The 13,156-nt window shown below is 47.5% G+C and overlaps 1 protein-coding gene across 1 annotated transcript in view; it reads left to right on the plus strand.

Moving 5' to 3' along the window:
* The window catches only part of LOC143817524 (transient receptor potential cation channel subfamily M member 2-like), an 868,795-nt gene that overhangs the window by 363,216 nt on the left and 492,423 nt on the right, over nt 1-13,156 (plus strand). Inside the window, exon 28 of the mRNA XM_077299005.1 lies at nt 810-886. Coding sequence (XP_077155120.1) covers nt 810-886 — 77 coding nt within the window. The remainder of the gene's footprint in view (nt 1-809; nt 887-13,156) is intronic.

Consider the following 13,156-nt stretch of genomic DNA (forward strand, 5'->3'; position numbering starts at 1 on the left):
ATATATCTATATGTCTGGGTGTTTGTAGATATATCTGTCATGTCTGGGTGTCTGGATATATCTGCATGTCTGGGTGTCTGTAGATATATCTGCATGTCTGGGTGTCTGTAGATATAGCTGCATGTCTGGGTGTCTGTAGATATATCTGTCATGTCTGGGTGTCTGTAGATATATCTATATGTCTGGGTGTCTGGATATAAATCTGCATGTCTGGGTGTCTGGAGATATATCTGCATGTCTGGGTGTCTGGAGATATATCTGTCATGTCTGGGTGTCTGTAGATACATCTGCATGTCTGGGTGTCTGTAGATATATCTGCATGTCTGGGTGTCTGGATATAAATCTGCATGTCTGGGTGTCTGGAGATATATCTATATGTCTGGGTGTCTGTAGATATATTTGCATGTCTGGGTGTCTGTAGATATATCTGCATGTCTGGGTGTCTGTAGATATATCTGCATGTCTGGGTGTCTGGATATAAATCTGCATGTCTGGGTGTCTGGAGATATATCTATATGTCTGGGTGTCTGTAGATATATTTGCATGTCTGGGTGTCTGTAGATATATCTGCATGTCTGGGTGTCTGTAGATATAGCTGCATGTCTGGGTGTCCGGAGATACATCAGCATGTCTGGGTGTCTGTAGATATTTTTGCATGTCTGGGTGTCTGGAGATATATCTGCATGTCTGGGTAATTTGGGGGCGTATATGTTGTCCTGTGGACTCTGACCCCCCAGTATTCTTCGCTCTCCGTTTACTCCTCATGTAAGGACACTGGTGGCTTTTCTCATGCTGTCATCTTTCTACAGGTGGACTTCCCGGGCTACAACCCTCCACTTTACAATGCTGAGAGACACGACCGGGGGAGGTACGACCCAGCACAAGAGTGAGACATTTTCTTTCTTCATCCAATATAGCGGAATCTCAGAAGATAAGTGAGGAGAGATTGTAGATAGAGCAGACGGTGACCGTGAGGAAATGGAGAGGAACCGCGGCCTTTGTTGTGGTGACGTAGTTTCCTTGGTGTTACGGCATCACTAATCCCGCTCCATGGCGGCCCCATTACTGATCAGCCAGGGACGGCGGAAACGTCTGTTGTCTGGATGTCACTGGAGCAGATAAGCGATTCTTCTCAGCAGAGGCCGGGGTTCCTCTCCACGACGATCACACGGAGCTAACCAGCTTCCTGACTCCTTAATTATAGAGATTATTATAAACTGGCTCCTGGAACAAGATATTAATCCAGTTTTGTGATGCGAGGAGCTGCAACATTGGTTGTCAGTCTCCGTATATAGAGGGTTGTCACATACAAAAGAGACAAATTCTGCACCACAACAACTTCTATTTTAGTACATTCCCCCCACACAGTATGATGCCCCCACAGTACATTCCCCCACACGCAGTATGATGCCCCAACAGTACATTCCCCCACACACAGTATGATGTCCCCACAGTACATTCCCACACACACTGTATGATGTCCCCACAGGACATTCCCCCACACACAGTATGATGTCTCCACAGTACATTCCCCCACACACAGTATGATGTCCCCACAGGACATTCCCCCACACACAGTATGATGTCCCCACAGTACATTCCCCCACACACAGTATGATGCCCCCACAGTACATTCCCCCACACGCAGTATGATGCCCCAACAGTACATTCCCCCACACACAGTATGATGTCCCCACAGTACATTCCCACACACACTGTATGATGTCCCCACAGGACATTCCCCCACACACAGTATTATGTCCCCACAGTACATTCCCCCACACACAGTATGATGTCCCCACAGGACATTCCCCCACACACAGTATGATGTCCCCACAGTACATTCCCCCACACACAGTATGATGTCCCCACAGTACATTCCCCCACACACAGTATGATGTCTCCACCGTATATTCCCCCACACACAGCATGATGTCCCCACAGTACATTCCCCCACACACAGTATGATGTCCCCACAGTACATTCCCCACACACAGTATAATGTCCCCACAGTACATTCCCCCACACACAGTATGATGTCCACACAGTACATTCCCCCACACACAATATGATGTCCCCACAGTACATTCCCCCACACACAGTATGATGTCCCGACTCCCCACAGTACATTCTCCCCACTCACAGTATGATGTCCCCACAGTACATTCTCCCCACTCACAGTATGATGTCCCCACAGTACATTCTCCCCACTCACAGTATGATGTCCCCACAGTACATTCTCCCCACTCTCAGTATGATGTCCCCACAGTACATTCCCCCACACACAGCATGATGTCCTCACAGTACATTCCTACACACACAGTATGATGTTCCCACAGAAGATTCCCCCACACAGCTTGATGTCCTCACAATACATTCCCCCACACACAGTATGATGTCCCCACAGTACATTCTCCCCACGCACAGTATGATGTCCACACAGTGCATTCTTCCACACACAGTATGATGTCCCGACATTACATTCCCCCACACACAGTATGATGTCCCCACAGTACATTCCCCCCACACACAGTATGATGTCAACACAGTACATTCCCCCCACACAGTATGATGTCCTCACAGTACATTACATTCCCCCACACACAGTATGATGTCCCCACATTACATTCCCCCCACACACAGTATGATGTCCTCACAGTACATTCCCCCAACACAGTATGATGCCCCACAGTACATTCCCCACACGCAGTAAGATGTTCACACAGTACATTCCTCCACACACAGTATGATGTCCCCACATTACATTCCCCCACACACAGTATGATGTCCCCACAGTACATTCCCCCACACACAGTATGATGTCTCCACCGTATATTCCCCCACACACAGCATGATGTCCCCAAAGTACATTCCCCCACACACAGTATAATGTCCCCACAGTACATTCCCCCACACACAGTATGATGTCCACACAGTACATTCCCCCACACACAATATGATGTCCCCACAGTACATTCCCCCACACACAGTATGATGTCCCGACTCCCCACAGTAAATTCTCCCCACTCACAGTATGATGTCCCCACAGTACATTCTCCCCACTCACAGTATGATGTCCCCAAAGTACATTCTCCCCACTCTAAGTATGATGTCCCCACAGTGTATTCCCCCACACACAGTATGATGTTCCCACAGTACATTCTCCCCACACACAGTATGATGTCCCCACAGTACATTCTCCCCACTCTAAGTATGATGTCCCCACAGTGTATTCCCCCACACACAGTATGATGTCCCCACAGTACATTCCCCCACACACAGCATGATGTCCTCACAGTACATTCCCACACACACACAGTATGATGTTCCCACGGTACATTCTCCCAACACACAGTATGATGTCCCCACAGAAGATTCCCCCACACAGCTTGATGTCCTCACAATACATTCCCCCACACACAGTATGATGTCCCCACAGTACATTCTCCCCACACACAGTATGATGTCCACACAGTGCATTCTTCCACACACAGTATGATGTCCCGACATTACATTCCCCCACACACAGTATGATGTCCCCACATTACATTCCCCCCACACACAGTATGATGTCAACACAGTACATTCCCCCCACACAGTATGATGTCCTCACAGTGCATTACATTCCCCCACACACAGTATGATGTCCCCACATTACATTCCCCCCACACACAGTATGATGCCCCCACAGTACATTCCCCCACACACAGTATGATGTCCTCACAGTACATTCCCCACACACAGTAAGATGTTCACACAGTACATTCCCCCACACACAGTATGGTGTGCCCACAGTACATTCTCCCCACACAGTATGATGTCCACACAGTACATTCTCCCCACACAGTATGATATCCTCACAGTACATTCCCCACACACAGTAAGATGTTCACACAGTACATTCCCCCACACACAGTATGGTGTCCCCACAATACATTCCCCCCACACACAGTATGATGTCCTCACAGTACATTCCTCACACACAGTATGATGTCCCCTCAGTACATTCCCCCAACACAGTATGATGCCCCACAGTCCATTCCCCCACACACAGTATGATGTCCTCACAGTACATTCCCCACACACAGTAAGATGTTCACACAGTACATTCCTCCACACACAGTATGATGTCCCCACATTACATTCCCCCACACACAGTATTATGTTCCCACAGTACATTCCCCCACACACAGTATGATGTCCTCACAGTACATTCCCCCACACACAGTATGATGTCCTCACAGTACATTCCCCACACACAGTATGATGTCCCCACATTACATTCCCCCACACACAGTATTATGTGTTGTGAATTTGCTTTTTGCTCCCTCTAGTGGTTACTAGTTTTTTGACTCGGGTTTTTCTGTCATTCCTTTTATCCGCACCTGGGTCGTTAGTTAGGGGTGTTGCTATATAAGCTCCCTGGACCTTCAGTTCAATGCCTGGCAACGTAGTTATCAGAGCTAGTCTGCTGTGCTCTTGTCTACTGATCCTGGTTCCAGTTATATCAGCTAAGTCTGCCTTTTGCTTTTTGCTATTTGTTTTGGTTTTGTATTTTTGTCCAGCTTGTTCCAAATCTATATCCTGACCTTTGCTGGAAGCTCTAGGGGGGCTGGTGTTCTCCCCCCGGACCGTTAGACGGTTCGGGGGTTCTTGAATTTCCAGTGTGGATTTTGATAGGGTTTTTGTTGACCATATAAGTTACCTTTCTTTATTCTGCTATCAGTAAGCGGGCCTCTCTGTGCTAAACCTGGTTCATTTCTGTGTTTGTCATTTCCTCTTACCTCACCGTCATTATTTGTGGGGGGCTTCTATCCAGCTTTGGGGTCCCCTTCTCTGGAGGCAAGAAAGGTCTTTGTTTTCCTCTACTAGGGGTAGCTAGATTCTCCGGCTGGCGCGTGTCATCTAGAATCAACGTAGGAATTATCCCCGGCTACTTCTAGTGTTGGCGTTAGGAGTAGATATATGGTCAACCCAGTTACCACTGCCCTATGAGCTGGATTTTTGTATTCTGCAGACTTCCACGTTCCTCTGAGACCCTCGCCATTGGGGTCATAACAGTTTGCCAGGCCAGTATTAAATGTTTAATGCATTGCAGAAGAGGGATTATAAGAAAGAAGATTCTGAGTTTTTTTTTTTTCTTCTTCCCCTTTACCTCAGAGTGGCTATGCTTGCTGCAGACATGAATGTCCAGACCTTGATTACAAGTGTGGACCAGCTGGCTACTCGTGTGCAGGGCATACAAGACTATGTTATCAGAAATCCTAGGTCAGAACCTAAAATACCGATTCCTGAACTGTTTTCCGGAGACAGGTTTAAGTTTAGGAATTTCGTGAATAATTGTAAATTGTTTTTGTCCTTGAGACCCTGTTCATCTGGAGATTCTGCTCAGCAAGTAAAAATTGTTATTTCGTTCTTACGGGGCGACCCTCAGGATTGGGCTTTTTCGCTGGCGCCAGGAGATCCGGCATTGGCTGATCTTGATGCGTTTTTTCTGGCGCTCGGTTTACTTTATGAGGAACCCAATCTTGAGATTCAGGCAAAAAAGGCCTTGCTGGCTATGTCTCAGGGGCAGGACGAGGCTGAAGTGTATTGCCAAAAATTTCGGAAATGGTCCGTGCTGACACATTGGAACGAGTGTGCACTGGCCGCTAATTTTAGAAATGGCCTTTCTGAAGCCATTAAGAATGTTATGGTGGGTTTTCCCATTCCCACAGGTCTGAATGATACTATGGCACTGGCTATTCAAATTGACCGGCGGTTGCGGGAGCGCAAAACCGCAAATTCCCTCATGGTGTTGTCTGAACAGACACCTAATTCGGTGCAATGTGATAGAAAAACCGCAAATTCCCTCATGGTGTTGTCTGAACAGACACCTGATTTAATGCAATGTGATAGAATCCTGACTAGAAATGAGCGGAAAATTCATAGACGCCGGAATGGCTTGTGCTACTACTGTGGTGATTCTACACATGTTATCTCAGCATGCTCTAAACGTATAGCTAAGGTTGTTAGTCCTGTCACCGTTGGTAATTTGCAACCTAAATTTATTCTGTCTGTAACTTTGATTTGCTCACTGTCATCTTATCCTGTCATGGCGTTTGTAGATTCAGGTGCTGCCCTGAGTCTCATGGATCTCTCATTTGCTAAGCGCTGTGGTTTTACTCTTGAACCATTAGAAAATCCTATTCCTCTTAGGGGTATTGATGCTACGCCATTGGCAGCAAATAAACCGCAGTATTGGACACAGGTTACCATGTGCATGACTCCTGAACACCGCGAGGTGATACGTTTCCTGGTTTTACATAAAATGCATGATTTGGTTGTTTTAGGGCTGCCATGGTTACAGACCCATAATCCAGTCCTGGACTGGAAGGCTATGTCAGTCTCAAGTTGGGGCTGTCGTGGTATTCATGGGGATTCCCTGCCTGTGTCTATTGCTTCTTCTACGCCTTCGGAAGTTCCGGAGTATTTGTCTGATTATCAGGATGTCTTCAGTGAGTCTGAGTCCAGTGCACTGCCTCCTCATAGGGACTGTGACTGTGCTATAGATTTGATCCCAGGCAGTAAATTTCCTAAGGGAAGACTGTTTAATCTGTCGGTACCTGAACATACCGCTATGCGTTCATATATCAAGGAGTCTCTGGAGAAAGGACATATTCGTCCGTCTTCTTCCCCTCTTGGTGCGGGATTCTTTTTTGTGGCAAAAAAAGACGGATCTTTGAGACCTTGTATTGATTATCGGCTTTTAAATAAGATCACTGTCAAATTTCAGTATCCTTTACCGCTGTTGTCTGACTTGTTTGCCCGGATTAAGGGTGCCAAGTGGTTCACCAAGATAGACCTTCGTGGTGCGTACAACCTTGTGCGCATTAAGCAAGGTGATGAATGGAAAACCGCATTCAATACGCCCGAAGGTCATTTTGAGTACTTGGTGATGCCTTTTGGGCTCTCCAATGCGCCTTCAGTTTTTCAGTCCTTTATGCATGACATTTTCCGGAAGTATCTGGATAAATTTTTGATTGTTTATCTGGATGATATTTTGGTTTTTTCTGATAATTGGGATTCGCATGTGGAGCAGGTCAGGTTGGTCTTTAAAATTTTGCGTGAAAATTCTTTGTTTGTCAAGGGCTCAAAGTGTCTCTTTGGTGTACAGAAGGTTCCCTTTTTGGGGTTCATTTTTTCCCCTTCTGCTGTGGAGATGGACCCAGTCAAGGTCCGAGCTATTCTTGATTGGACTCAGCCCTCGTCAGTTAAGAGTCTTCAGAAGTTCTTGGGCTTCGCTAACTTCTACCGTCGTTTTATCGCTAATTTTTCTAGCATTGTGAAACCTTTGACGGATATGACCAAGAAGGGCTCCGATGTAGCTAACTGGGCTCCTGCTGCCGTGGAGGCTTTCCAGGAGTTGAAACGCCGGTTTACTTCGGCGCCTGTTTTGTGCCAGCCTGACGTCTCACTTCCCTTTCAGGTTGAGGTGGATGCTTTGGAGATTGGGGCAGGGGCCGTTTTGTCGCAGAGAGGCCCTGGTTGCTCTGTTATGAAACCTTGTGCCTTTTTCTCTAGGAAGTTTTCGCCTGCCGAGCGAAATTATGATGTGGGCAATCGGGAGTTGTTGGCCATGAAATGGGCATTTGAGGAGTGGCGTCATTGGCTCGAGGGTGCTAAGCATCGTGTGGTGGTCTTGACTGATCACAAAAATCTGATGTATCTCGAGTCTGCTAAACGCCTTAATCCGAGACAGGCCCGCTGGTCATTGTTTTTCTCCCGCTTTGATTTTGTTGTCTCGTATTTACCAGGTTCAAAGAATGTGAAGGCCGATGCTCTTTCTAGGAGCTTTGTGCCTGATGCTCCTGGAGTCGCTGATCCTGTTGGTATTCTTAAAGATGGAGTTATCTTGTCAGCTATTTCTCCGGATCTGCGACGTGTGTTGCAGAGATTTCAGGCTGATAGGCCTGAGTCTTGTCCATCTGACAGACTATTTGTCCCGGATAAGTGGACCAGCAGAGTCATTTCCGAGGTTCATTCCTCGGTGTTGGCAGGTCACCCGGGAATTTTTGGCACCAGAGATCTGGTGGCCAGGTCCTTTTGGTGGCCTTCCTTGTCAAGGGATGTGCGGTCATTTGTGCAGTCCTGTGGGACTTGTGCTCGAGCTAAGCCTTGCTGTTCTCGTGCCAGCGGTTTGCTCTTGCCCTTGCCTGTCCCGAAGAGACCTTGGACACATATCTCCATGGATTTCATTTCTGATCTTCCGCTATCTCAGGGCATGTCCGTTATCTGGGTGATATGTGATCGCTTCTCCAAGATGGTCCATTTGGTTCCTTTGCCTAAGCTGCCTTCCTCTTCCGATCTGGTTCCTGTGTTTTTCCAGAACGTGGTTCGTTTGCACGGCATCCCTGAGAATATTGTGTCAGACAGAGGATCCCAGTTCGTTTCCAGGTTCTGGCGGTCCTTTTGTAGTAGGATGGGCATTGATTTGTCGTTTTCGTCTGCTTTCCATCCTCAGACTAATGGACAGACGGAGCGAACCAATCAGACTTTGGAGGCTTATTTGAGGTGTTTTGTCTCTGCTGATCAGGACGATTGGGTGACATTCTTGCCGTTGGCTGAGTTTGCCCTTAATAATCGGGCTAGTTCCGCCACCTTGGTTTCGCCTTTTTTCTGCAACTCTGGTTTCCATCCTCGCTTTTCTTCGGGTCATGTGGAGCCTTCTGACTGTCCTGGGGTGGATTCTGTGGTGGATAGGTTGCAGCAGATCTGGAATCATGTGGTGGACAACTTGAAGTTGTCACAGGAGAAGGCTCAGCGCTTTGCCAACCGCCGCCGCGGTGTGGGTCCCCGACTACGCGTTGGGGATTTGGTATGGCTTTCTTCCCGCTTTGTTCCTATGAAGGTCTCCTCTCCCAAATTTAAACCTCGTTTTATTGGGCCTTACAAGATATTGGAAATCCTTAATCCTGTATCTTTTCGTCTGGATCTTCCTGTGTCGTTTGCTATTCACAATGTATTTCATAGGTCCTTGTTGCAGCGGTACATTGTGCCTGTAGTTCCTTCTGCTGAGCCTCCTGCTCCTGTGTTGGTTGAGGGCGAGTTGGAATACGTGGTGGAGAAGATCTTGGATTCTCGCCTCTCCAGGCGGAGGCTTCAGTACCTGGTCAAGTGGAAGGGCTATGGTCAGGAGGATAATTCCTGGGTGGTCGCCTCTGATGTTCATGCGGCCGATTTAGTTCGTGCCTTTCATGCCGCTCATCCTGATCGCCCTGGTGGTCGTGGTGAGGGTTCGGTGACCCCTCACTAAGGGGGGGGTACTGTTGTGAATTTGCTTTTTGCTCCCTCTAGTGGTTACTAGTTTTTTGACTCGGGTTTTTCTGTCATTCCTTTTATCCGCACCTGGGTCGTTAGTTAGGGGTGTTGCTATATAAGCTCCCTGGACCTTCAGTTCAATGCCTGGCAACGTAGTTATCAGAGCTAGTCTGCTGTGCTCTTGTCTACTGATCCTGGTTCCAGTTATATCAGCTAAGTCTGCCTTTTGCTTTTTGCTATTTGTTTTGGTTTTGTATTTTTGTCCAGCTTGTTCCAAATCTATATCCTGACCTTTGCTGGAAGCTCTAGGGGGGCTGGTGTTCTCCCCCCGGACCGTTAGACGGTTCGGGGGTTCTTGAATTTCCAGTGTGGATTTTGATAGGGTTTTTGTTGACCATATAAGTTACCTTTCTTTATTCTGCTATCAGTAAGCGGGCCTCTCTGTGCTAAACCTGGTTCATTTCTGTGTTTGTCATTTCCTCTTACCTCACCGTCATTATTTGTGGGGGGCTTCTATCCAGCTTTGGGGTCCCCTTCTCTGGAGGCAAGAAAGGTCTTTGTTTTCCTCTACTAGGGGTAGCTAGATTCTCCGGCTGGCGCGTGTCATCTAGAATCAACGTAGGAATGATCCCCGGCTACTTCTAGTGTTGGCGTTAGGAGTAGATATATGGTCAACCCAGTTACCACTGCCCTATGAGCTGGATTTTTGTATTCTGCAGACTTCCACGTTCCTCTGAGACCCTCGCCATTGGGGTCATAACAATTATGTTCCCACAGTACATTCCCCCACACACAGTATGGTGTCCCCACAGTACATTCTCCCCACACACAGTATGTTGTCCCCGCAGTACATTCCTCCCCACACACAGTATGATGTCCCCACAGTACATTCCCCACATACAGTATTATGTCCCCACAGTACATTCCTACCCACACACAGTATGATGTCCCCACAGTACATTCCCCCACACACAGTATGGTGTCCCCACAGTACATTCCCCAACACACGCAGTATGATGTTCCCACAGTACATTCCCCCACATACAGTATTATGTTCCCACAGTACATTCCCCCCACACAGTCTGATCTCCCCACAGTACATTCCTCCCCACACACAGTATGCTCTGCCCACAGTACATTCCCCCCACACATAGTATGATGTCCCCACAGTACATTCCCATCACACATACTATGAAGTCCCTGCTGTACATGTGAGAAGGTTACATACCAAACATATATATAATATAATGAACAAACTAATGACAGACTGGTACAGAGCTGAGAAGGTTTTGATCTTGTGGCTTACAGTCTGCAGCAGGGGTGGGGAACCTCAAGCCTGCAGGATGTCTACAACCCACGAGGAACGTTTCTCCAGCCCCTGGGCAGATTCCTGAGCACTCCTGTCTTTGGGGCCGACAACTGCATTTTGCCATCTGAGAGCCTTTTTTATTTTTATTCTTGCTCTGTGAGCACACGCACACAGTGTTCACTATTGAATGCTGCGGTGCGTGCAATTAAAAATTATGTCCTGAACCCCGTGCCAGCCTCAGGAAATACTTTGTGAGCAAAGTTAGCACGCAATTTGTACGCCCCCTAAGGATTATATCAATATCCAAATGGTCATTGACAGAAAAAAAAATCCCCACACCTGGTCTATAAGATAATGGAGAAGGAGATAGTAGGTTGGGGGGTTGCGGCAGCTCTGGTGGTGGTGGTGAGGTGGCAGCAGGGTCATTTCATTCTGTAAGCTTTCTTGCAGACATGGGTTTTTGAGTCCCATCTGAAAGCTCCGAATGTCATGGATAATTGGACGTGTTGAGTCACATAATTCCAGAAGACAAGGGATACTCGGGAGAAGTCTTGAAGGCGGTTGAGTGAGGAAGATACAAGTGTGGAGGAGAGAAGGGAGTTTTGGGAGGACTGGAGATTATGTGAGGGAAGACATCGGGACTTCGGAGATATACGAGTGAGACAGATTATTTATGGCCTATAGGTCAATGGTAGCAGTTTTAACTGGGTACATAGGGGAACTCGAAGCACTGGAAGATAATTGCAGAGGAGTAGCAAGGAGAGAGGTGGATAGTGTTAATATCAGGCTGGAGAGATGCGAGACTGTCAGCAAAGAGGCCACAGTGGAGGTTATTGCAGTAGTCGACGTGGAAGATGATGAGAGCAAGCACTAAAATTAATTCTGGAGATATTTTGAGTTGGAAGAAGCAAGAAGTGGCAAGAGCTTGGATAAAGGATTTGAAGGACAGGGCAGAGTTGATGGTTACTCCTAGGCAGTGGACTTCCGGTATAGGGAAAAGTGTTAGGTCATTTATTGTGAGATAAATCTGGTAGGGGAATTAAGTAAGATGGAAGAAAGATGATGAGTTCAGTTTTGGCCACATTGAGCTATAAGAAATGAAAGGAGAATAAAGAGGATGTGGCAGATAGACACTCTAGGATTCTGGACAGCAGAGAGGTGACATCTAGGCAAGAGAGGTAGATCTTATTGTTGTCAGGGTATAGGTGGTACTGGAAGCCATGGGACTTTGGCCTGGGACAACGGATAAAGAAATAGATAGACAGGAGTAGAGATCCCAGGTCAGAGCCTTGAGGGAAACCTACAGAGAAAGGGCAGGATGACTAGGTAGTGTAGGAGTGGTATACGCTAAATGTGCAGTTAGTGAGGGTGAAGATCTGAGTTTGTGGGTTGTAATAATCACCTAGGCAGGTTAACAATGCAACTATGTTTTATTACATACGTACATGGTTTTACAACAAATCCAGGTAGATGGCCAAAATACAATGTCCTCAGTCCACAAGATCCCTTCCCCAGGGCTGGTAGTCTCACTGCCCCCATACCAGTGGATACTGTCTCCCAACTTTTGCTTGGCCCACAGCTTTTGGTATTTCCAGCCGGTATAGTCTGTAGTCACAGTCCAGGCTCCTCCAGATGACAAATATCACAACCGATGTCCATGTATTCAGGACCAAGTGTCCTTAAGAAAATGTGTTATATCCAAATGACAGATCTCTCAACCGTAACGGGGGAGCCAGCACAGCCGACAACCGATCTACAATACTCCATAGGCCATCCATCCATCCACTGCGGCCTGGATCCTCTCCCCTCAGTCACTCTCTCCACTCCATAACTAATCCTGTGGCTTCTTTCTCCCCTCCCTGGGATCAGCCCCCTGAATGGCAGAAATGTACACACCCTCCCCCTTAAACATTAGGTTTTAGCTCAAAGAATGAAGAATATTCCAGCAGCCCATCACCCGGGACTGTATGTGAGACACCCTGTAGTGACAGCTTCCCTGCGTCTACAATCCCCAGCCACACAATGCGACTACTGACTATAATAACAATGGAATTATAGAGTTCCTTCAGTATTAACTCTTGGGTTGGCCTTTTGTATGCATAAGATCTAGCCTGCACGTCTTCCTCTGCTGTGAAGTGTCAGGAAGATGAACTGCGATGACCTCAATGAGATCACCGTGAGCACTCATTGAGGTCACTGAAGTTCATTGTCCCATCTCACAGTGAAGTGTGTGAATGCAGGCTCAGTGACCTGCGGTAACCTCGATGACATCACCGCTGGTCACTGAGGCTGTGCTCGCAGCACCTCATTCTCGCGAGGTTTTCAGCCTGGACGGTTGTGCAGCGCCCCAGAGTCCTGGTCGTTGCAGTACTGTGGCTCCGCCACTAAGGGGAGCTATGGTACGTCTGATGGCACTGAAGGAGTTCATCTGACCAGGTATCACAGACACCAATACATTTCACCGCCGGGCCTCCAGGGGGAGCTAAGGGTTCTATTCACTAGGCCACTCCTCACATACTGGTAAAACTGGGGGTCAGGCAGGAAGTT

Source organism: Ranitomeya variabilis, chromosome 3 (genome assembly GCF_051348905.1).
Source record: "Ranitomeya variabilis isolate aRanVar5 chromosome 3, aRanVar5.hap1, whole genome shotgun sequence".
NCBI classification, from domain to species: Eukaryota; Metazoa; Chordata; class Amphibia; order Anura; family Dendrobatidae; genus Ranitomeya; species Ranitomeya variabilis.